Source organism: Nerophis ophidion, linkage group LG03 (genome assembly GCF_033978795.1).
Source record: "Nerophis ophidion isolate RoL-2023_Sa linkage group LG03, RoL_Noph_v1.0, whole genome shotgun sequence".
Taxonomy (NCBI): domain Eukaryota; kingdom Metazoa; phylum Chordata; class Actinopteri; order Syngnathiformes; family Syngnathidae; genus Nerophis; species Nerophis ophidion.
The window spans coordinates 46,405,542-46,432,948 of NC_084613.1; the positions used below are offsets into that span (position 1 = coordinate 46,405,542).

Consider the following 27,407-nt stretch of genomic DNA (forward strand, 5'->3'; position numbering starts at 1 on the left):
TAATCATTAACTTTAGAATTTGATGCCAGTAACACGTGACAAAGAAGTTGGGAAAGGTGGCAATAAATACTGATAAAGTTGAGGAATGCTCATCAAACATTTGGAACATCCCACAGGTGTGCAGGCTAATTGGGAACAGGTGGGTGCCATGATTGGGTATAAAAGCAGCTTCCATGAAATGCTAAGTAATTCACAAACAAGGATGGGGTGAGGGTCACCACTTTGTAAGCAAATTGTCAAACAGTTTTAAATCAACATTTCTCAATGAGCTATTGCAGTGAATTTACGGAGTTTACAATCTACGGTCCGTAAAATCTTTAAAAAGTTCAGAGAATCTGGACAAAATCACTGCACGTAAGCGATGATATTACGGGCCTTTGATCCCTCAGGCGGTACAGCATCAAAAACCGAATTCAGTGCATAAAGGATATCACCACATGGGCTCAAGAACACTTCATAAAACTACTGTCAGTAACTACAGTTGGTCGCTACATCTGTAAGTGCAAGTTAAAACTCTACTATGCAAAGCCAAACCCATTTATCAACAATATCCTGAAACGCCGCCGGATTCTCTGGGCCCGAGCTCACCTAAGATGGACTTATGCAAAGTGCAAAGGTGTTCTGTGGTCTGACGAGTGCACATTTCAAATTATATTTGCAAACCGTGGACGTGGTGTCCTCAGGAACAAAGAGGAAAAAAAACATTTGGATTGTTATAGACGCAAAGTTAGTGCCCAAGGCATGGGTAACTTACACATCTGTGAAGGCACCATTAATGCTGAATGGTCCATACAGGTTTTGGAGCAACATATGTTGTCATCCAAGCAACATTATCATGGACGCCCCTGCTTATTTCAGCAAGACAATGCCAAGCCACGTGTTACAACAGTGTGGCTTCGTAAAAAAAAAAAAAAAAAAGAGTGTGGATACTTTCCTGGCCCGCCTGCAGTCCAGACCTGACTCCCATTGAAAATGTGTGGTGCAATATGAAGCGTAAAACACGACAGCGGAGACCCTGGACTGTTGAACGACTGAAAGTCTGCATAAAACAAGAATTGGAAAGAATTCCACTTTCAAAGCTTCAACAATTAGTTTCCTCAGTTCCCAAACGTTTATTGAGTGTTTTTAAAAGAAAAGGTGATGTAACACAGTGGTGAACATGTCCATTCCCAACTACTTTGGCACGTGTTGCAGCCATGAAATTCTAAGTTAATTATTATTTGCAAAAAAAATAAAGTTTATGAGTTTGAACATCAAACATCTTGCTTTTGTAGTGCATTCAACTGAATATGGGTTCAAAAGGATTTGCAAATCATTGTATTCTGTTTATATTTACATCTAACACAATTTCCCAACTCATATGGAAACGGGGTTTGTATATGAAAATAGACCTGAATAGATCCTCTCATCAGCAGTGCGCCTTATAATCTAGTGCACTCAAAGGTTCGAAAAATACGGTGCTTGCATCAACAAAGTATTGACGAAGGCTGTAAATACTTATGTATATTTGCAGAAAAAAAAAAAACTTACATTGTCTTAATGGGGTACTGTCTGCAGAATTTTAAGGACAAAAAATTATTTATTTTATTTTGGAATGAGGCTGTAACATAAAACGTGGAAAAAGTGAAATGTGATTTTTTTCCGGATGCAGTAGAGAGGCCTGGAGCTTCAGTAAAATGTGTGAACCCTGAAAATGTTCTTGTGCTTATGTTTGACATTAACTGCATATGTTTAAGATGTAAACCGTCACTAGTGCATATTCTAGTAATAGAACTTTGTGCGGAGACAGTGCAACAATAACCAAACCACCTCAGCCTTGAGAAGGACAGTTTGTGTGATTTTTGGCAAGAGTGCATGAAGTGCATTGAGTGCTGAGTGTGAGGTACCTTTACACATGCAGATCGAGCAGCCCTTCTTGTTCTGCCTGTAGCCGTCACTGCAGTGCTTGTCACAGGTGAAGGGGGGACACTTGACACAGCGACACATTTCACAGCCGTGCTTGTTGCGACTGTGGAGCGACACACACACGCGCGCGCGCGCGCACACACACACACACACACACACACACACACACATATATATGTGTGAATGCCATGAAACAACATGAACACAAAGTCTGTGTTTTGTGGCATAAAGTGAACACCAGATGCTGAGGTTTGGTATCGTCCACATCTGGACCTGCTTTTGCTCTTCCCTGCCTTTGAAGGAGGCCAAATAAAAAGGCTAGCATGTTAAATCCCTGCGGTTGGCACACCATTTGAACCAAAGAAGCATTTTGAATCCAATTCAGATGCATTTTAATTCAACCTGTTGCATATCATTATTGCTCTTGAGGTCTGCGGAGTAAAAAAGGCTGACTGGTTGAATTGAATAGGATTTTGAAAACCAAAAAAGTCTGAATCCAGTCCTCAGTGCAGTTATAAGGGATTAAAAGTAATAGATGTAATGAGATCATCCAGATCCAGATGTCATGAGCACCTAGTTGTTAAAGTAGAGATACAATGCATCCACTCCTCCTCCCACAGGTAAGCACCCCTGTCTTATAGTTGGAAGCCTCCATGTGTGTCATAATCACTGAGCAGTGACCTTGTTGTGTCTGAGATAGACACGCTATACATCCTCATTGGTCTGAAAGGCATAAATAAAATGCCCGTTGGCATTTATAGCATTAGAAGGAATGAATGAGGACCTTATAAACAGTGGATAAACACAGCAGATCTTACTGGTCAGGTCATCAAATACCAAGGTTCAGGTTGAGGCCAGCAAGCTGGGAGAGGAGGAAACTCCCAACGAGTTCGCACGTTTCTGCTCCGTCAAAACTCCCCATAGTAACGTCAAAATGTTGAATTGTTCTTTTTTTGCCATGGTGTACTGTTGTGGATGAGTATGGAGTTCTTTGCGTGGATGATGATGTTTCTTTCGTTGCCTGTGATTGAGTCGTAGTCCGAGGCGAAGTTTAGTGCTTGGGTCAGTAGGTCTTGCGTGATGGAAGGGTAAAATTCTTCGATGTCGAAGGAGATAAAGTTGTGTTGTTGTTTGTCTTGGATGTTGTTGAACCATTTGATTACTGCTGCTGTATTTCTCCATTGGTTGAGTTTTGACAGCTTGCTGGCCTCAACCTGAACCTTGGTATTTACCGTGATGATGGACTGGCAGTGTGCCGCGCCTCGCCAAGGAGCAGCGAGAACACCAAGAAGCGCATATGCCAAATCTTCAAAGAAAACGGCCTACGGATCACGATTGAAGCCAACAAGCAAACCGTCAACTTCCCCGACGTCACCTTCAACCTGAGAAATAACAGCTACCAACCATTCACGAAACCCAACACAACACTCCAATACGTGCACCACGACAGCAACCACCCACCCTCCACCACGAAAAGAATACCTACCGGAATTAATAAAAGGCTATCGATGCTGTCATCTAGCAAAGCTGAATTCGACCAAGCAACCCCCCCGTACCAGAAAGCACTTGATGAAGGCGGATACAACTTCACCCTCAACTATGAACCCACCCCAGGAAACCAACCAAAAAAGAGCAGAAAACGAAACATCATCTGGTACAATCCGCCATTCAGCAAAGACGTCTCAACCAACATCGGCCGCAAGTTCCTCACTCTGATCGACAAACACTTCCCCAAAGGCAACACCCTAAGAAAAATATTCAACAAGAACAACATTAAATTGAGCTACAGCTGTATGAATAACATACAACAAATCATTTCAAACCACAACAAAGCAATTGCAAAAGGACTGCCTACCCCCAGACTAAACGACTCTGAAACCAATAATGAATGTAACTGTCGCAAGAAACCTGATTGCCCTCTCAACGGAGGGTGCTTACAGACATCAGTCGTTTACCAAGCAAAGGTAATACGCAAGGACATTAACACATCCGACACGTACGTAGGATCAACCGAAGGAGCGTTCAAAACAAGATGGAATAATCACAACGCCTCCTTTAGAAACCAGACTTTGCAGAATTCTACAGAACTCAGCAAACACATTTGGAACCTCAAAGACAATAATGTTGAATATTCAATAACATGGCAAATTCTTGCATCCAGCACACCTTACAACAGTGGTAATAAAAGATGCAACCTATGCTTGAAAGAGAAACTGTTTATTATATATCATCCAGATCTATCATCCCTCAACAAGCGCAGTGAAATCATTTCAACATGCCGCCATAGACGGAAACACCTCCTAGGTAACACATGAGCCAATCACCACACCCTACGCCTGCTTGTACCCACCCACTCTGTGCTCTATATAAACCATTGTATGTGAATGCTTCCATTAAAATCTCCTGATGATTGAGGGAACCCCTCATGAAACAGATCAGTAGAGATGAAGTAGTCTTGTGATTTTTTCCCACACCTACATATTGCGCTCTACCACGGTATCGAGCACTATTCTCTGGATAATCCAATCAAGACATATGTATATATATATATACATATATCTATACATATATATATGTATAAATATACATATATCTATACATATATATATTATATATATGTATATATATACACATATATCTATATATACATACATACATATATATACATACATCTATATAAATATCTATAAATATCTATATGTATATATATGTAGGTGTGGGAAAAAATCACAAGACTACTTCATCTCTACAGATCTGTTTCATGAGGGGTTCCCTCAATCATCAGGAGATTTTAATGGAAGCATTCACATACAATGGTTTATATAGAGCACAGAGTGGGTGGGTACAAGCAGGCGTAGGGTGTGGTGATTGGCTCATGTGTTACCTAGGAGGTGTTTCCGCCTGTGGCGGCATGTTGAAATGATTTCACTGCGCTTGTTGAGGGATGATAGCTCTGGATGATATATAATAAACAGTTTCTCTTTTAAGCATAAGTTGCATCTTTTATTACCACTGTTGTAAGGTGTGCTGGATGCAAGAATTTGCCATGTTATTGAATATTCAACATTATTGTCTTTGAGGTTCCAAATGTGTTTGCTGAGTTCGGTAGAATTCTGCAAAGTCTGGTTTCTAAAGGAGGCGTTGTGATTATTCCATCTTGTTTTGAACGCTCCTTCGGTTAATCCTACGTACGTGTCGGATGTGTTAATGTCCTTGCGTGTTACCTTTGCTTGGTAAACGACTGATGTCTGTAAGCACCTTCCGTTGAGAGGGCAATCAGGTTTCTTGCGACAGTTACATTCATTATTGGTTTCAGAGTCGTTTAGTCTGGGGGTAGGCAGTCCTTTTGCAATTGCTTTGTTGTGGTTTGAAATGATTTGTTGCATGTTATTCATACAGCTGTAGCTCAATTTAATGTTGTTCTTGTTGAATATTTTTCTTAGGGTGTTGCCTTTGGGGAAGTGTTTGTCGATCAGAGTGAGGGACTTGCGGCCGATGTTGGTTGAGACGTCTTTGCTGAATGGCGGATTGTACCAGATGATGTTGTTTCGTTTTCTGCTCTTTTTTGGTTGGTTTCCTGGGGTGGGTTCATAGGTGAGGGTGAAGTTGTATCCGCTTTCATCAAGTGCTTTCTGGTACGGGGGGGTTGCTTGGTCGAATTCAGCTTTGCTGGATGACAGCATCGATAGCCTTTTATTAATTCCGGTAGGTATTCTTTTCGTGGTGGTGGGTGGGTGGTTGCTGTCGTGGTGCACGTATTGGAGTGTTGTGTTGGGTTTCATGAATGGTTGGTAGCTGTTATTTCTCAGGTTGAAAGTGACGTCGAGGAAGTTGACGGTTTGCTTGTTGGCTTCAATCGTGATCCGTAGGCCGTTTTCTTTGAAGATTTGGCATATGCGCTTCTTGGTGTTCTCGCTGCTCCTTGGCGAGGCGCGGCACACTGCCAGTCCATCATCACGGTAAATACCAAGGTTCAGGTTGAGGCTAGCAAGCTGGGAGAGGAGGAAACTCCCAACGAGTTCGCACGTTTCTGCTCCGTCAAAACTCCCCATAGTAACGTCAAATGTTGAATTGTTCTTTTTTTGCCATGGTGTACTGTTGTGGATGAGTATGGCGTTCTTTGCGTGGATGATGATGTTTCTTTCGTTGCCTGTGATTGAGTCGTAGTCCGAGGCGAAGTTTAGTGCTTGGGTCAGTAGGTCTTGCGTGATGGAAGGGTAAAATTCTTCGATGTCGAAGGAGATAAAGTTGTGTTGTTGTTTGTCTTGGATGTTGTTGAACCATTTGATTACTGCTGCTGTATTTCTCCATTGGTTGAGTGGTGTTTTGTCCTTGATTTTTGCGTTGATTCTGTCCAGGATTATTTTGCTGATTTTTCCTATTTCGGATTTAGTTGGGTTTATTAGTCGGCATGTTGGGTTATTTGCGAAGTTGGGTTTGTGGTCCTTCAGTGTGATGAAGGCTTCTTTGTTGGCTGTGGCGTCCACCCTGTCCTCAATGTCCAGTTCGGTTGCGATCCGCTTGTTTTCCAGGTGGATGTTCTGTAAAGTGTTGGGTTGCGCTTTTTTGTATGATTTGGTGATGCTTTTGTCCAGTAAAGAGTTATGTTCTGGTATGTCCATTCTGTAGAAGTTTGTGGTTTTATCGGCGGCTATGATGAGGTTGCTTACTTTCTTGATGCGCTCCGTGTCATTTTTCAGCTTGGTGAGGAATGGGTTGCGGGCTGGCTTAAATTTGACTGATTGTATCATTTTGAGCATGTCGTTCTCAAAGTCCTTTAATTCCTTGACTGTGGGTGGGTTCTTGGTAGATTTGAATCCGTAAGTTTCCTTTTGCGTTCCTTTTGTTTCAGGGTGGAGGAAAAAGTGTGCTTTCCACCGCATCCTTCTTAGGAAGTGTTCCGTCTTTTCTATGAGTCTTTGCTTGTAGTCCTTCTGCGCGGGTATGGGAATGTTCTTCGTGGAGTAGTCGATGCTGAACTTTTCCATTTCGGATCGTCGTACAGTGCTCAACAAATGTCAATTTGGAGCGGAATATGTCTTGATTGGATTATCCGGAGAATAGTGCTCGATACCGTGGTAGAGCGCAATATGTAGGTGTGGGAAAAAATCACAAGACTACTTCATCTCTACAGATCTGTTTCATGAGGGGTTCCCTCAATCATCAGGAGATTTTAATGGAAGCATTCACATACAATGGTTTATATAGAGCACAGAGTGGGTGGGTACAAGCAGGCGTAGGGTGTGGTGATTGGCTCATGTGTTACCTAGGAGGTGTTTCCGCCTGTGGCGGCATGTTGAAATGATTTCACTGCGCTTGTTGAGGGATGATAGCTCTGGATGATATATAATAAACAGTTTCTCTTTTAAGCATAAGTTGCATCTTTTATTACCACTGTTGTAAGGTGTGCTGGATGCAAGAATTTGCCATGTTATTGAATATTCAACATTATTGTCTTTGAGGTTCCAAATGTGTTTGCTGAGTTCGGTAGAATTCTGCAAAGTCTGGTTTCTAAAGGAGGCGTTGTGATTATTCCATCTTGTTTTGAACGCTCCTTCGGTTAATCCTACGTACGTGTCGGATGTGTTAATGTCCTTGCGTGTTACCTTTGCTTGGTAAACGACTGATGTCTGTAAGCACCTTCCGTTGAGAGGGCAATCAGGTTTCTTGCGACAGTTACATTCATTATTGGTTTCAGAGTCGTTTAGTCTGGGGGTAGGCAGTCCTTTTGCAATTGCTTTGTTGTGGTTTGAAATGATTTGTTGCATGTTATTCATACAGCTGTAGCTCAATTTAATGTTGTTCTTGTTGAATATTTTTCTTAGGGTGTTGCCTTTGGGGAAGTGTTTGTCGATCAGAGTGAGGAACTTGCGGCCGATGTTGGTTGAGACGTCTTTGCTGAATGGCGGATTGTACCAGATGATGTTGTTTCGTTTTCTGCTCTTTTTTGGTTGGTTTCCTGGGGTGGGTTCATAGGTGAGGGTGAAGTTGTATCCGCTTTCATCAAGTGCTTTCTGGTACGGGGGGGTTGCTTGGTCGAATTCAGCTTTGCTGGATGACAGCATCGATAGCCTTTTATTAATTCCGGTAGGTATTCTTTTCGTGGTGGTGGGTGGGTGGTTGCTGTCGTGGTGCACGTATTGGAGTGTTGTGTTGGGTTTCATGAATGGTTGGTAGCTGTTATTTCTCAGGTTGAAAGTGACGTCGAGGAAGTTGACGGTTTGCTTGTTGGCTTCAATCGTGATCCGTAGGCCGTTTTCTTTGAAGATTTGGCATATGCGCTTCTTGGTGTTCTCGCTGCTCCTTGGCGAGGCGCGGCACACTGCCAGTCCATCATCACGGTAAATACCAAGGTTCAGGTTGAGGCTAGCAAGCTGGGAGAGGAGGAAACTCCCAACGAGTTCGCACGTTTCTGCTCCGTCAAAACTCCCCATAGTGTGTATATATATATATACACACACACACACACGCACACACACGCACACACACACACACACACACACACACCGGAAAATTATTTTAACCCAATGTGGCCCCCGGGTCAAAAACTTTGAGGACCCCTGCTGTAGTGTAATGCCAGCAGCTAAAAGAATCTGCGTGAGAATGTATACTCAAATATCACAATAGTATTTTTCTATATCGGACAGAAACAAACCCATGATATATCGAGTATATCGATACATCGCCCAGCCCTATGCCATATTGATAACCTGATTGTATGTGATCATACTGGTACAACAGGTTGATATTCTTTCATTCATTTACGGCCACCTGTTAGCTTTCTTTTACAAAAATGGCTTTGTGCGAAAGGTGGGGTACAACATAGACTGGTCCCTCATTTTCCAGGAAATTTCCGTTGTTTCATTGTTTATTTTTCAAATGCCACGAACAGACAAAGAAGCATTCATACTCACATTCACACCCGGAGAAAACCAATGCAACCATTCAAGCTCCACAAAGAGGTCTGAGTCATGTTCAAGTCAATAGCTGTCAGGTTTCTCGTGTACACCTCGTTTCCACCGTGCTGCCCATTATCATGAAAATGACACAAAAAGTACCATGAAAATGTACCTTTTTCCTTTCCGTCCTAGCATAACTGTATCCCAGTATACAAAACAAGGTACAAGTAGGCTTGATTGGAGACTCGATCTAGTGGCGTACAACCTCACAGTCTATATGATTTCTCCAAAAGACCGTAAGATGTTATAGAAGCAACAACTTCAGCAGCAACAACTGTATTATTTTCTATTTTCCTGTTTTGTTCACAAAGTGTAGTAAAAAGCATGGCGACTGAAGATTATGTACTAGTAAGGATAAACCTTAACAGCTGCATAAATACCAACATGGGAGCTACAGTAACTGCTGCTGTTATTTCAGCTCATCCCATCACCACTCTCTGTTTCATCCCGTGCAGATATGCATCAGGCTCATCTTGAGCCACTGGGACTCTGTCAGCAAGTCTGAGATACCAGCAGAATCCCAATGTGTATATATTTCATTAAAGACCGCTTTTATCCTGGTGTATTTCTGATTGTTGTGTAGAAATTGGTAGTCCATTTAGAAAATGAGAATATCGTCATGGGGCTGAGACAGCTTCCAGATGTTTGGTCGAGGCGGAGGCCAAGCTGGAACGGCACGGTGATGCATGCACGCGCACAAACGCACGCACACGCATTTTAAAGTTTGCTGTAGACCAGTGGTTCTCAACCTTTTTTCAGTGATGTACCCCCTGTGAACATTATTTTAATTCAAGTACCCCCTAATAAGAGCAAAGCGTTTTTGGTCGAAAAAAAGAGATGAAGTAAAATACAGCACTATGTCGTCAGTTTTTGATTTATTAATTTGTATAAGAATACAACATATTGCTCATTTGTAGTGGTCTTTTTTTAACTATTTGGAAAAAAAGACATAAAATTAACTAAAAACTTGTTGAAAAATAAACAAGTGATTCAATTATAAATAAAGATTTCTACACATAGAAGTAATCAACTTAAAGTGCCCTCTTTGTGGATTGTAATAGAGATCCATCTGGATTCATGAACTTAATTCTAAACATTTCTTTACAAAACATTTCTTACACATCTGTAAAGGCACCATTAATGCTGAAAGGTACATACAGGTTTTGGAACAACATATGCTGCCATCTAAGCGCCGTCTTTTTCATGGACGTCCCTGCTTTTTCAGCAAGACAATGCCAAGCCACATTCAGCTCGTGTTACAACAGCGTGGCTTCTTAAAAAAAGAGTGCGGGTACTTTCAGAGAACATCTCCACAAAAAATCTAGCTGTCAACACTGAATATTGCATTGTTGCATTTCTTTTCACATTTTATGAACATACATTCATATTTTTTTGAAGTATTATTCAATAAATATATTTATAAAGGATTTTTGAATGGTTGCTATTTTTAGAATAGTTTAAAAAAATCTCACGTACCCTTTGGCATACCTTCAAGTACCACCAAGGGTACGCGTACCCCCGTTTGAGAACCACTTGTGTAAACCACTGCAAAAATAGACCGATTTACTTGCACATTTTATTAAGATAAGAATTTGTGTGTTTAACTTTCTTTTAACAGCAGTTTTACAATGGCTGAACGACCCTGACCCTTGGTAATATGTTTCTCCTTGAATGAAACTCTTATTTCTTACAGACGCATCACCTATGTGGTAATCAAAGGCATACTTGCCAACCTTGAGACATCCGATTTCGGGAGGTGGGGGTGGGGGCATTGGTTGGGGGCGTGGTTAAGAGGGGAGGAGTATATTTACAGCTGTTGTGTGCGCAGTTGTGCACTGCACTTTCTAAAAGCCGTAGATGTTATTGTCACATATGCATGATTGATTGATTGATTGATTGATTGATTGAAACTTTTTTTAGTAGATTGCACAGTACAGTACATATTCCGTACAATTGACCATTAAATGGTAACACTGCAATAAGTTTTTCAACTTGTTTCAGTCGGGGTCCATGTTAATCAATTCATGGTACAAATATATACTATCAGCATAATACAGTCATCACACAAGTTACTCATCATACTATATACATTTAATTATTTACAAAGGGGGGTGGGATGAGGAGTTTTGGTTGATATCAGTACTTCAGTCATCAACAATTGCATCATCAGAGAAATGGACATTGAAACAGTGTAGGTCTTACTTAGTAGGATATGTACAGCGAGCAGAGGACATAGTGAGTTCAGACAGCATAAGAACAAGTATATACATTAAAAATACATTCGATTATTTACATTAGGTTATTTACAATCTGGGGTGATGAGATATGAATGGAGGAGGATTAGTAAAGAGTTGAAGTTGCGTGGAGGTGTTGTGGTGCATGTACAGTAGATGGCAGTATTGTCATGTTTAAGAGTGTCACATGCTGTTTACGGCAGACGAACTGCCTTACGGTAGACGTAAACGTGACTGCTGTTGTTGTGTGTTGTTACTGCGCTGGGAGGACGTTAATGAAACTGCCTAACAACAAACCCACATAAGAAACCAAGAACTCGCACTCAATCATTCTACAGTTATAACGTCATTGGGCAGGCACACTGTTTATAATGTGGAAAAACAGACGTGAAAACAGGCTGTCTTCACTCAGGTGCGCATGGAGCTGTAGGGGCCGTGGCCTCCAGCTCCGCCTGAATTTTGGGAGATTTTCGGGAGAAAATTTGTCCCGGGAGGTTTTTGAAGAGTCGATAAATTTCGGGAGTCTCCCGGAAAATCCATGAGGGTTGGCAAGTATGATCAAAAGCCATGTTTCCGGTACAATTGTTTTGAGTTAGTTACTCAATATTAAGGTAATGACACGTCAATATTTTTGTGTTTAACAAAGAATACAGCTAGTTGGTAAGCAAATACTGTAATTTAAGGCAAAACATAACCTGTGTGTATCAATATAAAATATGGATTGTTGAGCTGGTTAGCATACATAACATTATTGGTAACTGCAGGTAAGTCTAAAAATGTGATGTCAGATCATAGAAACGTTAGAATAAAAAAATGCCACATGATTGGAGGAGTAGTTGGTGTTGGAAGAATAGGGGGTAAATTCCCATAATACTTACATATATCCATAGGGGCAGGTCTTGGTGCAGGTCAAAGGTCGGCACCTGGGCACGGGAGTGCTGCACTCACACACCTCACAGCCAAAGTCATCCCTCGCGTATCCCATTGAGCATTGCAGGGAGCAGTATTTTTCCAGGTCAGGGCAGGAGCCATCTGAAAGATGAGAGAGAGATCAGCTGATGAGCCAGGACCATCCATCAGCGGCACAGGCAGGAATTGCTAAGGGACTGCTCGCAGGCAACATTCTTGGAACACAGACCATCACCATGGACACAGGAGGTGCTATGATGAATATAAACATGTATACACTGCTGTCGAATGCATCTTAAAGCCACGTTTTGGCTGACTGTGAAAACAAGGTTTTGGAAAGGCGCAGTTATAGATACAAATTAATCCCTCCAAACCCTACAGCAGGGGTCGGAAACCTTTTTGGCTGAGAGAGCCATGTAAGCCAGATATTTCAAAATGTATTTCTGTGAGAGCCATATAATATTTTTTTTAACACTGAATACAACTAAATGCGTGCTTTTTTTTAAGTAAGACCAACATTTTTAGAGTACAATAAGTCTCTTATTATTTTTTATAACATTGTTATTCTAAAGTTAACCAGTAATAAATATAATACTTCTTACCATTAATGGGACATCTTGAACAGGTGCGATAGAAAACAAATAATTGGATTAAAATGCATGAGAATTTTTTATGATTTGAACATTATTTTTAACACTGTAATTACCAGCTGAATTTTTAATTACTTATTGTGTTAAGCAATGTCAGCTAAAATGTATCTAAGAGCCAGATGCAGTCACCAAAAGAGCCGCATCTGGCTCTAGAGCCATAGGTTCCCTACCCCTGGCCTACAGAGTTTCCCCTTAAAGTAACTCATGGTGTCTCACCACCACAGTAAAATCATAGCCCCCACACCATAAGGATGAGGGTTTTTATTTTGTGAAAACAAATGAAAGTCATATCATGAATTGTAGCCCCCAGAAAAAGTCAAAAAGTCAAATGCTATTTTTAACTTTTATTGCCAATCTTATGCTAACGACCGGCCCAATTCCAACAGGTTTTACGTCCCGTGCAGACACTGTTGTCTCTGTGCTTCCCCGGACACAATGCTACACTTTCTCATTCTCTGCCAATCCGCTTTCATGCACAGATGGTGCATTTGTGATCATAGAAAAAATTAACATCAGATCAAAACCACACAAAAACCACACAAAAACATAAAACATCGCCACCAGCAGGTCATTAGAGTCCAAATGGATATATAAACTCCATTATTAGCACACTATTGACTAGTGATGCACCAAAATTCGGCCATCAAAAAAATACAAACCCCGTTTCCATATGAATTGGGAAATTATGTTAGATGTAAATATAAACGGAATACAATCATTTGCAAATCCTTTTCAACCCATATTCAATTGACTGCACTACAAAAACAAGATATTTGATGTTCAAACTCGAACTTTATTTTTTTTGCAAATGATAATTAACTTAGAATTTCATGGCTGCAACACGTGCCAAAGTAGTTGGGAAAGGGCATGTTCTCCACTGTGTTACATCACCTTTTCTTTTAACAACACTCAAAAGTTTGGGAACTGAGGAAACTAATTGTTGAAGCTTTGAAAGTGGAATTGTTTCCCATCGTTGTTTTATGTAGAGCTTCAGTCGTTCAAAAGTCCAGGGTCTCCGCTGTCGTATTTTACGCTTCATAATGTGCCACACATTTTCGATGGGAAACAGGTCTGGACTGCAGGCGGGCCAGGAAATTACCCGTATTCTTTTTTTACGAAGCCACGCTGTTGTAACACGTGCTGAATGTGGCTTGGCATTGTCTTCCTGAAAAAAGCAGGGGCGTCCATGAAAAAGACGGCGCTTAGATGGCAGCATATGTTGTTCCAAAACCTGTATGTACATTTCAGCATTAATGGTGCCTTTACAGATGTGTAAGTTACCCATGCCTTGGGCACTAATGCACCCCCATACCATCACAGATGCTGGCTTTTGAACTTTGCATCAATAACAGTCTGGATGGTTCGATTCCCCTTTGGTCCGGATGACACAATGTCGAATATTTCCAAAAACAATTTGAAATGTGGACTCGTCAGACCACAGAACACTTTTTCACTTTGCATCAGTCCATTTTAGATGATCTCGGGCCCAGAGAAGCCGGCAGCGTTTCTGGATGTTGTTGATAAATGGCTTTCGCTTTGCATAGTAGACCTTTCACTTGCATTTACAGATGTAGCGACGACCTGCATTTAGTAACAGTGTTTTTCTGAAGTTTTCATGAGCCTCAGTGGTAATATCCTTTAGATATTGATGTCAGTTTTTGATACAGTGCTGTCCGAGGGATCGAAGGTCACGGTCATTCAATGTTGGTTTCCGGCCATGCCGCTTACGTGGAGTGATTCCTCCAGATGTTGAAATCCCTAAATTTCTCGCAATTGCACTTTGAGAAACGTTGTTCTTAAACTGTTCGACTATTTGTTCACACAGTTGTGGACAAAGGGGTGAACCTCGTCCCATCCTTTCTTGTGAAAGACTGAGCATTTTTTGAGAAACTGTTGCTATACCCAATCATGGCACCCACCTGTTCCCAATTAGCCTGCACACCTGTGGAATGTTCCAAATAAGTGTTTGATGAGCATCCCTCAACTTTATCAGTATTTATTGCCAACTTTCCCAACTTCTTTGTCCCGTATTGCTGGCATAAAAATTCTAAAGTTAATTATTATTTGCAAAAAAAAAAAATAAAGTTTATGAGTTTGAACATCAAATATCTTGTCTTTGTACCAAATTCAACTGAATATGGGTTGAAAATGATTTGCAAATAATTGTATTCCGTTTATATTTACATCTAACACAGTTTCCCAACTCATATGGAAACGGGGTTTGTACTTTGATCACTAAAACCGGATATTGTAAAGATACACAAGACATGCGATTGTCTAGAGCATGGGTCACCAACCTTTTTAAAACCAAGAGCTACTTCTTGGGTACTGATTAATGCGAAGAGCTACCAGTTTGATACACACTTAAATAATTTGCCAGAAATAGCCAATTTGCTCAATTTACCTTTAAAAAATAAATATATATATATATATATATATATATATAAAAATGGGTATTTCTGTCTGTCATACCGTCGTACATTTTTTTTCCTTTTACGGAAGGTTTTTTGTAGAGAATTAATGATGAAAAAAAAACTTAATTGAACGGTTTAAAAGAGGAGAAAACAAAAAAAATTAAAATACAATTTTGAAACATATTTGTCTTCAATGCTGACTCTTTAAAATTCAAAATTCAACTGAAAAAAATGAATACAAAAACTAGCTAATTCGAATCTTTTTGAAAAAAATAAAAAAATAATTTATGGAACACCATCAGTAATTGTTCCTGAGTAACATTAATTTTAGAATTTTGATGACATGTTTTAAATAGGTTAAAATCCAATCTTCACTTTGTTATAATATATAACAAATTGGACCAAGCTATATTTCTAACAAAGACAAATTATTTTTTCTAGATTTTCCAGAACAAAATTTTTTAAAGAATTTCTCAAGACTTTGAAATAAGATTTAAATTTGAGTCTACAGATTTTGTAGATTTGCCAGAATAAATTTTTTGAATTTTAATCATAATGAGTTTGAAGAAATATTTCACAAATATTCTTTGTCGAAAAAACAGAAGCTAAAATGAAGAATTAAATTAAAATATATTTTTTTTTCTTTACAATAAAAAAAAAAGAAAAAAAAATACTTGAACATTGATTTAAATTGTCAGGAAAGAAGAGGAAGGAATTTAAAAGGTAAAAAGGTATTTGTGTTTAAAAAACCTACAATCATTTTTAAGGTTGTATTTTTTCTCTAAAATTGTTTCTCAAAGTTATAAGAAGCAAAGTAAAAAAAAAAAAAGAATTTATTCAAACAAGTGAAGACCAAGTCTTTAAAATATTTTCTTGGATTTTCAAATTCTATGACTTTTGTCTCTCTTAGAATTAAAAATGTCGAGCAAAGCGAGACCAGCTTGCTAGTAAATAAATACAATTTAAAAAAATAGAGGCAGCTCACTAGTAAGTGCTGCTATTTGAGCTATTTTTAGAACAGGCCAGCGGGCTACTCATCTGGTCCTTACGGGCTACCAAGTGCCCGCGGGCACCACGTTGGTGACCCCTGGTCTAGAGCGTAGTCAGCATGCCCTGCGCTCTTGTCTTTCAACCTGGTTTAATCCCTGGGTAGTGTGAAGGGGGCGACACACACCAGCCACTCCATGACAACTAATGCCGTAAGAAAAGCCAACTTACTTTTGAGACATTGGCAGAGAAGACATCCATTGGTGTCTTGATAGAATCCATAAGGACAATCCTTCTCAGACAGACTGCAGTTTTCCAGAGGAGGACACAGCATGGGGCTGACTGTTTCATAGGAAGGCTCTGGAGAAGAAAATTGGGATGTAATTTTGGATGGACGATGACTAAAAACATTTAAAAGACAATCAATTTTCATTTTGTGCTGCTGCTACAAACCTTCTTTTATTCAATAATGTATGCTTTAAATGACAGTTGTAATCACCACTTATTCAAACTGCTCTTATTTTGGAGTAAATAGTAATTGCATATAGAAAAATAGAGCTATTATATCATAATGAGAATCATAATGTTCAACGGTTATACAGTGTCCCAAAGTCCTGTCAAACATCTGTTCAAGACGGAGGAACAATGCAATGAGCTTAAACTAATTACGCTCACACAAACACACGCACACACACTTACTTCAATTATGCAGACTCCTGTTTTTAAAGTGCTCAACTGTGTGCCTCACACACACAGGTGGGTTTCATTTTGGCGGGTAAGAGTAATAAAAAGGACAAAAGGAACCCCACAGCTTGAAAAATGCTCCGTGGCCTCCCCTTTAATGAGCCCACGTCGACATGGCAAAGCTGTAGCAAAGCTGCGGGGTCACAGGAGCCTCTGACACATGCTCAGCTCATAAAGATCTAAGCCATATTCATGTAGGACGTGATCATTACAAAAACACAGTTCCGCAGGATTCGTCATACCTTCGCAGAAGGGGCAACACTCTCCGGGTATCTTGACAGGATTCTGGCAGCTTTGTTTGCAGGCCATGGCGGTGCAGTGCGGCTCACCATCCACACATTGGCAGAAGGTGCAGTCGTCCTCTTTCCACTGCTCCTCGTGGGCACGCAGCTTGTTGTTCACCCAACAGCTGGCCTTTGTGCTGTCCACTGACAGTAACTCCACATCTGGGAGGAAGCAGGGAAGTCGAGAAAAAAACCTCATTCAGATTTATGTGGTAGTTTGGTTTGGCGGCCTTGGCAAGATTTAAAACTGATGTGTCAGCTCCATGTATGTTCTATGTCCCTCTTGTGTGTAGGTTAATGGGAACAGAGGATATGATACTCCAAGGGGGAGCTAATAAGACAAGGAAACTGGCCAGACTACCGAGAGCTATGAAGAGGTTGTTGCTGTATTTGGATGACTTAGGTTCCTGACTTATGTAATGAGGGCTTGGAATGTGTCCGTTTCATCATGAGTCCCACTTTCGACATGGTCATAAATGCTCCTACGTGTTAAAGCCTTACACACTTTTCTGTGTGGGTCTCAGCTGGGACCGTGCAGGTCAAAGTTTGATGCCATAATTTGACTAAAAAGCACAGATAAGGTAATATGTGGTGTCAAATGTATGTTGGAAACTATGGGACACTTTAAGAGTATCTTAAAAACCTTTCTGCTGTAATTGGTTTTAAGAATGTGTTACTTTTGTTATGCTATTATTGGCACAACAAAGAAGTTAAAACCTTAGACATTTCAGAAAACTACAGTAGTGTAACTGTTTGAATATTTGTTGACTAGCCATGTCTCAGAGTGTTGGTGCAAGGATGAAATCATAGGAGGGCGCGAGTGATGTGATGGGAGTTACATAAACAGACTTAGCCTGCTCGCTCCAAAAGAGTACATGTTCCTTTGTTTTTGTCTTTCAAAAGAGTTCTTTAAACATCCTGCACTACGAAAGCTACACTTCAGGTCATTCCTGAAAAATTTGGCTCTTGAAACCAGTGTTCTGTCGAACCGTGCATCCCTTGTGCTACAGAGCATCGGCAAAACCATAAAACCGGCTTTAAATGTTCGTTCCTTTTGAAGAAATCTTTCACGTGAGTAGAATCTTTGGACTAAATAAGGCTAAATTAGTGTATTAGTGATTATTAGCTTATAAGTTTAAGCACTTTATTTAAAAAAGCATACTGTATTTTGTTTTTGGGCTATATTAGGAAAGGTTGGTGTGTTTACTTTAATATCAATAAACTTACAATGTTATGCAAAAGTATAGTTATAACAATTTAGTAAACAAATTATACAATTTATAGTCCCGGTGGAGAGTAAGTGAGGGGCGCAAAATAATTTCTTCTTTTTTGGCGGGGCGTAACACAAAATAATTGAGGAGCACTCGGCTATGCTAATATAAAGCTGCAATATATTTTTAAACTAATGTAATTAAAGATAGCTCATCACTACTAGCAAAATGTATCTGCTGATATATGTTTCCTTGACTGAAAAAAACAGCCTTTGAAATGAACGAGTGAACTTTCTTTTTTACCTTGTTTATTTTTCTGTTAAAATGGTCATGTTTTTTTTTCTACATGTAAAACACTTTCTTGTGGTCTACATAACATGTATTGATGATGCTTTGGTCAAAATTTCACATAGACGTTGCTTTACAGACCATCTTCAAGCTGCTTTCTGACCATCTCTTCAGAATGCGCTTTTTTGAGGGCAGTCTTATTTACATGCCAATGCTCTCCTCCAGGCCATGTTGTAGTTTTAGCACTTTAAATTAAGTTAAAACTATACTCTACTTTTTAAGAAATGGCAATGGTGTTGGATTTTAGCATGCATGTGAATGTACGAGCCAGTCTGCCCCACAGCAAGAGGATAGAGCAAAATAAGGAACTTATGGACGACAACTGAATAAAAATGGCAGATTGAATAAAAAGGAAAGGGAGGGGTTACACATGGCAGGGTCATGAGTGAAAGAACACTACAGAATCAGAGGCTACATGCGGATAGGTGAGCAAAATGAACAGCAGTAAACAAAAGTTGAGGTAATTTGTGTTCCTGAATGCCAATATTTGCTAAAGACAACCGAAATCTGTTAACCTAGAGGGTTTTTTTCCCCTTTTAGTTTTGTACATTTTGTTTTGTATTTTATAATGCAACGTTTTGTTGTTGTCAGAAATTTGCAAATACAATCAGATTTTATCTTTTCGTTCAATTAAGATGTCTCCCCCAGACCCCCATGTTGACCATATTAATAAAGCAATTTAAACATTTGAAATATTTTTTTTGCATTAGAAATTAATTTTAAAGTATTTGGCTGATCAAAAGTTTAATCAACAACACTATCTGTATCATTGCATATGAAGACACGTTCAAAGAACAATCTCCCTTATAAGAGCCAAGATTCCAATCTTTACGAAACACTTGCAAGTTCCTTCTATTTTTTTTTTTACCCAACTTTTTTCTTCAATGTAATACATATGAATGGCTTTGCAATTATAACTAAATTATAACGGCTATGCTCTCCTCTCTGTTTGGCAGCTCTGTACCACATGTACAACACCATGTCGGTGACCTTCTACTGCTGCTGTAGCTAAATGAGGTGTGAAAAAAAGTTAGGTCCATAAAACCAAAAACATTGAGCTGGATATTGCATCATTTTGCTGCTGCTGCTACAAAAATTATGGTCCATGCACTCTTCCACTTAAGCCACGCTGGCAGAGGCCTTTGCTGGCCTCCACTGACAGTCTCCTGGCAGACAGTAATGTGGTTGCCATATGTGCAACAATTTCAAATTGCACATTGGAGAATAGAGATTTGAGCCCATGTGGATTAAAGCACTGACCAAGTAAATATGAATCCTTGCCTGACCCTAGAATACAGTATCTCTCGTGTGGCAGGTGTGTCATATAAAAGGGTTTTAAGAAGAAAAAAAGGACAAAAGAAAAAGAAGAAAATACACCAGAAGCAGTTACATATGCAGACTCAAATTCAAAGCAGTCAGAAACCAGGGTCACATCATTAGACTTAAAGGGGTCCTATTTGTTTTTTAAATCTTCTGTACATCTACTGTAAAACACTTAATTGTAGTCTACATACCATGTAATGTCCACAATTTGCATACATTTAGTTTTACAGACCATCTTTAAGCCACTTTCTTGAAAATGATCCATCTTTTTGGTACAGTACTGGTATTGTTGGAGAAAATGGCAAAAGCCGTCCTCAACGCATCATCCCCCTGCAACTGTGTCTCATCCCGGGCAGACATTATTGTAGTTTTTAGCATCATACTTCGGTACAGAGTCTACAAAAAAAATAGAAATTGCAACTATATGCTACTTTTTATTAGAAATGGCAAGCACAGATGATTTTATCAATTAATTGAACATGTATAAGCCAGTCTGGCCAACAGTGAGAGGGTAGAAAAAAAGAAAGAACTTCAGAACCAAGGAGATAAAGCAATCTCCCTTCAGCCCATAAAGCTTTAAGTATATATGTATGTTTCCTTTTTTGAAGTGACTTTGTACATCCAGGCAAGAATCTTGCATTCTACATAGCCTGTTTAGCTCTCATAGTTTGGGAAAGCTATACTATGGTACATGCAATGCAACATGCTAATGTACCATTAGAAATGATCATATCTATACGGTACTGTTACTGGAGTTACATATTCCTTGTATCTACCCTTATCATAAATAGTATCTATTGTTTCTGTGATTAAATGTACTTCTGGATAAATCCTTCTGTATACTGCCCCTGGGACCGAGGCGGTTTTCTTAACCATGCTGTGTGCTTTCATGTCCAGCTTCAAATCTCACTGGGCCCGTGTAAAATGCTCTAAGTAGTAAGTTAACCAGTGACTTCTTACAAAAAGCTGGAAATGTGTCTAGTGACCTGTGCTTGTTATTGGAAACAATGACAGAACATTTTTTCGTCATCGGGTCACACCGTGTACAGAAATACTGTATTTGTGTTTGGACTGCAAAAACCACTTGTGAAAATAGAAATTGGGTGCTCGCACACAGGTCTTCCAGTAAACCTCTACAATGTACGGCGATATCTGCTAATGTCAAATATTGTGAAACGTCACATGTTGGGGCAAATTCCAAACGCCTCTTCCGGAATAAGGCAAAATAGTTTTATTAATGTTAATCCATTATTTCAAGTTTTCAGTACTTACCGAGACACACAAAACACGTGCACAAAGGTAAGAAAACTATGTTTTGCATATACAGACCCCTTTAGGATTACTAAACGGAATTGTTTTTAAATTTCAAGATCAACATTGACCATTTCATTTCTACACCATTATTGCCAGGAGTGTTAATGTTACTTTAATCCTGTGTTTAATCATTTATTTTTTTTGTCATGGGGTCCTGGAGAAGATTTGTCTTTGCTCATTCATCCTTTTTTTACTGCATACCCAGTAATTAGCTAGGTGCCAGTCAATCATAGGTCATATAAATTCAAACAGCAATTCACACCCTTGTGCCATTTAGTCTCCAATAATCTAACATGTAATTATAATGCATGTTTTTGGACAGTAGGAAGAAACCGGACTACCTGGAGTAAACTCGCACTAGCACATGGAGAACACATGAATTCCACAAAAATGTTTCTGAGCTGGAATTGAAAACAGAATCATTTGACAACATGCCACTGTATTGTTCTATGTTGTCAAAATAAAAAAACATTATTTCGAGACTAAACATATTTCAGTATTATATGTGTTATCTAGTGTGTGTGCGCTGATAGGAACATACCTATGCAGACAGGGCAGCACTCGCCCTCAGGAATGTAGAAGTTCTCACAGTCAAGCTCGGCACACTCAGCCTTGGAACAGAAGGAGATTCCTCCCCGGCACTGACACAACCAGCAGGGGTTCATGCGATACACGTCCCCATCAGAAAACTCCTTCCCGTTGTGAACACACTTTGGGGAAACTAACGGGGAGAAAAAAAGCAAGGACATTTCATTAATTTAAAATGACCTCAACTGGTGAGTTGTCATCACTAGTGCTGTATACAATCTTTCATTGTCCTCTGTTGGCACTGAAGGAACACGGCTGGCTGAGGTTAACCATGTGAGAAGATTGAGATGTGTATTGGACAATGAAGCCGGAATGAGAAGGAATTTCACAGGGCTCTATTAAGCCTTGAAAAAGTGTTTGTGGTACAGAGAAAAGAAAAAAAAATGTGATTGTGAGGTTTTGGCAGGTGGAGTCAATCATTCTGCTCTTAGAAGCTCTATGCGATATAAAATTGGCTTTAGGAGACCACCTTTTGAAAACTGAGTAAGATTTGTTTTTACGTACGGATCTCACAGACCCCAAAAGCCATAGTTCAAGATTCCACAGTGATGAGTGTTGAGGAAAAACAAGACCCACTCCAGCATGAGACATCGAATGCATTTGGGTGACTCATCAGTGCATGAACTGAACGGACCACACAGCAACAGATACACTCAGACTGCAGGGATGTTCTGTAATGCAAGACCACTCTCAAGTCACAATTTTGCACTCCTTTCGTTGGTAAATGTTAAGCACAGATGCAAACAGATGTGAAGCCAGTAATTTAAAGCAGCAAATAGACTCCAAATTGTCTCCACTTGTGAGCCTCTGTCACCAACGTCACCAGGACTTCACTTTGGTACAAAGCTGGTTCTCTGGTAAACTGGAGCTCATTGGGGATTTTTTTACTCGGCCCTCTTTAATCACTTTCCCACTCACATTTGCTGCGGTCTCGTTTCACGTGCTGCAAAACCATGCAGAGAAAACTCTTTGACTTCCGGAAATCAAAATGGCAAAGCCACAGGAAATCACATGAGGAGATGCTGAAGTGTGATTTATGTCGTGTTTGTTAATGCTAATCCCTGAAACAACGCAAAAGGGTCTTTAGTACCCCCATGCTTTGTGTTAAATCACAAGCTGTGTTGAAGTAGAGCATTGCTTTATACACAATATACATGCATTTTTGCCATCAAAGTCATGTTCCAACCAAGTGTTTAAGGTTATTAACTTACAGTTTTAGACTGGGAAATCCTGATTAGGCGGACATTTCCACCACAGGGTGAAGAATGGGTAATCATCTAATGAATCAAAAATTATTAAGAAGTTAAACCACCAACTGTGTTGTGTGTACGACAACCACTAGTCCAACAAAAGGGTGCTGAACATGGGAGCATAAAAGGCTGGATATTTACAATGAAAACAAAGAAAAATATTCAGTACTGAACTGAACCGAAACAATATTCGTCACACTGTGTACAGGGTGATCAGGGTTAATATGTATAGTCAGGCTTCAAAGCTGTAAGCAATGTTTTTAAATCAGTGCCAATCAGTTGTAAAGTAAATGTTGTGACTACCATTAACCATGTTCTGCATAGTTGTAGCAAACTCACATGCAGTTCCTTGAGAGCAATTATCTTGGTGAGCTCACCCTGCTTGCTCGATAAAGACATAAATCTCAAGAAAACGCGGGTTTTCCTGCTTTACACCCATAGCCGAAGATGTGCCAAACATCAGTAACTTTAGTCGTCTGCTTTTTTCCAATGACTCAAAGTCCTCCTTCAAGCCAACAATGAACAACTCTCAAAACAGGTGAAACTTAGTGTCATTGCAGCACTCCAACCCGGACAAACCCACAGCCAAGTGGGACAAACTCCAAGCCAAGTGGGCAATGGAAACATGTGACTCCCTCCAAAGTGGCTGCAATGTGACAATGACAGCATGTTGTGTTTGATTCAAAGAATCTGCAAAGCCTCGGTCTTCAGAGATTTCTAGTCAACACTGGAGGTCGCATTTCTGCATAAAAATATTTATCAACAATGGCTACGGTAGCTAGGGTTAAAAGGTCAGAGAATTACAAACATTTCTTCATTGCTTGCAAATCTTAACACATTATACTAACTGCTAATCATTGGTGTGCAGAAAATTGGCAACGAGTTTGCCAGACAGAAGAAAATCCTAAAAGCATCAAAAAACTATCTTTTTTCATTGTTTAATGTAACTAAAGACATTTTTTTGGTCTCTGTGACACCAAGTTTTGCTGTGTGTCTGTGGAACTTTGTGTCATTACACTCAGGCACGCATGCACTAACAGACAGTAAAGGCTGCACAAAGGGCATCAAGCCTAACACCCAAAGAGCAGCCGACACTTGTTATCAAAACACTGATCCCTTGGCCCCCATGGCAACCATTCACCCACCGCCAACCTGCCGGACTCGATTACGCTCCGGGCTGGCAGAATGGAGCACATAAAAAGCATTCCCATCAATGAACTGTTGAACCTTTTCCCTCTGGACGTGTGACCAGACAGGAACCCTTTGACACTGCACTTCTGTTGAGCAAATTCATAGTATAAGCACTTTTTCTGGTCACTGGACTTGTTAAGTCCATTAATTCCAGGACACGGCACTCATTTATACATGTGGAAGGGCCAGAATGGGAATTTGTTCTGTTGGTAAAACAGTGAATATTTTTTGGGAGCACAGAGCAAACAGAACACTAGCACATGTCATTGACTCTCCTGGGGCTGGTAACATAAAGCAGAACTTCACTTCCATGACTGGATTTTCAATATAGTGATTCTGTGTTGCAAAAAAGCTTCACAAAGAGCAGAAAAATCTCTCAGGGAGATATCTGAGCTACTTATTTAGTGGATGAAAATTATAGAGAAAAAGTCATAGTCTAAACAGGGAATTGCTTGAACCATTCATCATTGTCAAATCTATTCAAGACTGATTACAGCACTTTCTTAAAAAAACCCTGATATCATAAGATTTGTGTTGTGCTTGAAATTTTTTTTTTGTTTGTTTTTTATTCACTATTCAAATGCTCCTGGATCAAGTTCTCCCTCCTACTGAAGATTTGACGGCTTTCATCAAAAGGTTAACTCACACAAAGTATAATCTTGCATATCATTGAAAGACACCCAAGGACCCTAAACAGTAATGGGAATACAGACAAAGTTCTTGGCTTACATTCCAGGCTTTTGCTAAGGCAGCTGGTTCCATCCATTCATCCATCCATCAATTAATTTTCTACCACGTGTCCCTTACGGGATCGCAGGGGTGCTGGAGCCAATCCCAGCTGCACATGGGTGGAAGGAGGGGTACACTCTGGACAAGTCGCCACCTCATCCCATGGCCAAAACAGATAGACAACTTTCGCACTCACATTCATTCACTTGGACCAATTTAATGTATGTATTTGGAGGTGGGAGGAAGCCGAAATACCCAGAGGGAACCCACGCAGTCACAGTAAGAACATGCAAACTCCACACAGAAAGATCCCGAGCACAGGATATTTGTATTTTGAGGCACACGTCCTAACCCGTGTGCCACCCGCAGCTGATTCCATCTTAACTTATTTTTCAGGAAGTACACTGCTTCAAGTGTGTGATTATGTTTTATGTGAGCAACTTAAAACTTGAAACATACTCGTAACAGAATTGGAAAAAAATGGTAACATTTTATAATATGATAACTACCTCTGTGACCAAGATTAACCATAGTTAAAGTTTAGTAAAACCAGATGAACAGACGAGATCTGACCTATGTCTATGAGCACGAACTGAAGAACCCTCCTCAGATGAGAGGCGAAACGTCTTCTAAGACAAAACAAACAGTCCAGTTGCGATCGATTGAATACCCAGAGGTGACAAATGACCTGGATGAATGAGAACATTCATAAACAGATGGATAAAATATCCTAGATTTTTTGGACCCATCTAATAAGGTAGCATCCTGTTTTTTTAACAGCAGGCAAGATAAATCTGGAGAGCACATCAAGGACCTAAAAGCAGTCATTGAACCAACAAGAGACAAATTGAAAGTCTGGGCAAGGATGGGTACCTTTCACACTTGAATCGATAAAATACCAATTCCCGGTACATGGGAATTGGTACTGTACTGTAATAGTACCAATTTTCGCTACTTCTGTGTGTGTTCAAATGTCTTAGAAAATGTTAATTGATTCACTTCTTTTAAACATTTAACACTGAGCTAGGTTGTCCAGTTATCCAGTTTTCTTTTTAAATGGTCTGTAATCACATATTTACATGACATTCACACACACATTGACACACTGATGGTGGAAGCTTCCCTGCAAGAGGATAACCACGACCCATCAGGAGCAAAGGTCTAGTGTCGTGCCCCAGAACACAACAATCATGAATAGGTAGCGATAGCTGGAATTGAACCTGTTACCCTCAAGTTACCACCACGCCGTTTTCTTACAATTATGTACTGTACAGTATCATATTGAGACTTTGCATGCAGCTGCAATTCCAAAATTTTAGATGGCAGCATTTTATGTATAGATTACGATGTGTTGCCTTAGCCAGGATGTAGTCTTTGCAATTGAGTTGAATGTGCCGGTCTTCAAACAATCAAAGTTCACTTATATAGCCCTTAAAAACAAATGTCTCACAGGTCTGTACAAGCCATAACAACATCATAGGCTTGGATACCACATCAGGTCAGGAAAAAAACTAAACCCAATGGGAACAACGTGAAACCATGGAAGGCCCCCCCTGGTGATCGGTGCAAAGGACATCGAGTGGATATGGTCTTGTCTTCTATTTGGGTCCTACAAAGTGTTTGTACTGTAAGGCCATGTCCATACCAAGACGTATAGTTTAATATGCAATGATTAAGTAGGGCTGGGCGTTATATCGATATACTCGGTATATCGCGGGTTTGTCTCTGCGATATAGAAAATGACTATATCTTGATATTCAAGTGTACGTTCTCACGCAGTTGCTTTCCGCTGTTGGCATTACACTACAGGCTCTTCCCACTCTTTCAACTCTCTCCTTCTCACAGACAGCAAGTGCACCTTCTTACATACGTCACATACATATACGCCCTCACGGAGCAGAGAGGTAGTGACATGGGACATGGGGTAACGTTAGCTGTGATGCTAGCGGAGCCGTGCGAGTGGTAGTGCGAGAGAAAAAAAGTGTGAATCTGGTAACAAATGGAGGAAGAATTAATTCCCAAGAAAAACAGCAGGGGGTCCATCGTCTGGCGGTGGTTTGGCTTCAAGTGGGAATATGTCTAACAGACAACTGTAAATTGTTAAGTGTGGGGCAAAAGCGTTGCAATTAAAAGTAGCATTACTGCTAATATGTAGCATCATTTGAAAAGTCACATGCTAGAGAATGAAGAGTGATTACTCCGCATATCAACGTCTCCATTCAGTGCCACACGCCCACACCATCAAAATACTGAGAAGAACATTTCCAGATAAACACCGTATGAAAAAAATAGTCAACAACAAATAATATAATGTCCACAGTAACCTACCACATAGCGAAGGACGAACACTATTTGATTTCCTATTAT

The 27,407-nt window shown here is 40.0% G+C and overlaps 1 protein-coding gene across 4 annotated transcripts in view; it reads right to left on the minus strand.

Annotated features, from left to right (window-relative positions):
• Positions 1–27,407, minus strand: part of crim1 (cysteine rich transmembrane BMP regulator 1 (chordin-like)) — a 110,652-nt gene that overhangs the window by 24,667 nt on the left and 58,578 nt on the right. For all 4 annotated transcript variants that reach the window (XM_061895397.1, XM_061895394.1, XM_061895395.1 and 1 more), the window contains 5 exons: positions 21,824–22,003; positions 17,045–17,248; positions 16,290–16,418; positions 11,977–12,130; positions 1,887–2,008 (listed from right to left, as the gene is read on the minus strand). In XM_061895397.1, coding sequence (XP_061751381.1) covers positions 1,887–2,008; positions 11,977–12,130; positions 16,290–16,418; positions 17,045–17,248; positions 21,824–22,003 — 789 coding nt within the window. The remainder of the gene's footprint in view (positions 1–1,886; positions 2,009–11,976; positions 12,131–16,289; positions 16,419–17,044; positions 17,249–21,823; positions 22,004–27,407) is intronic.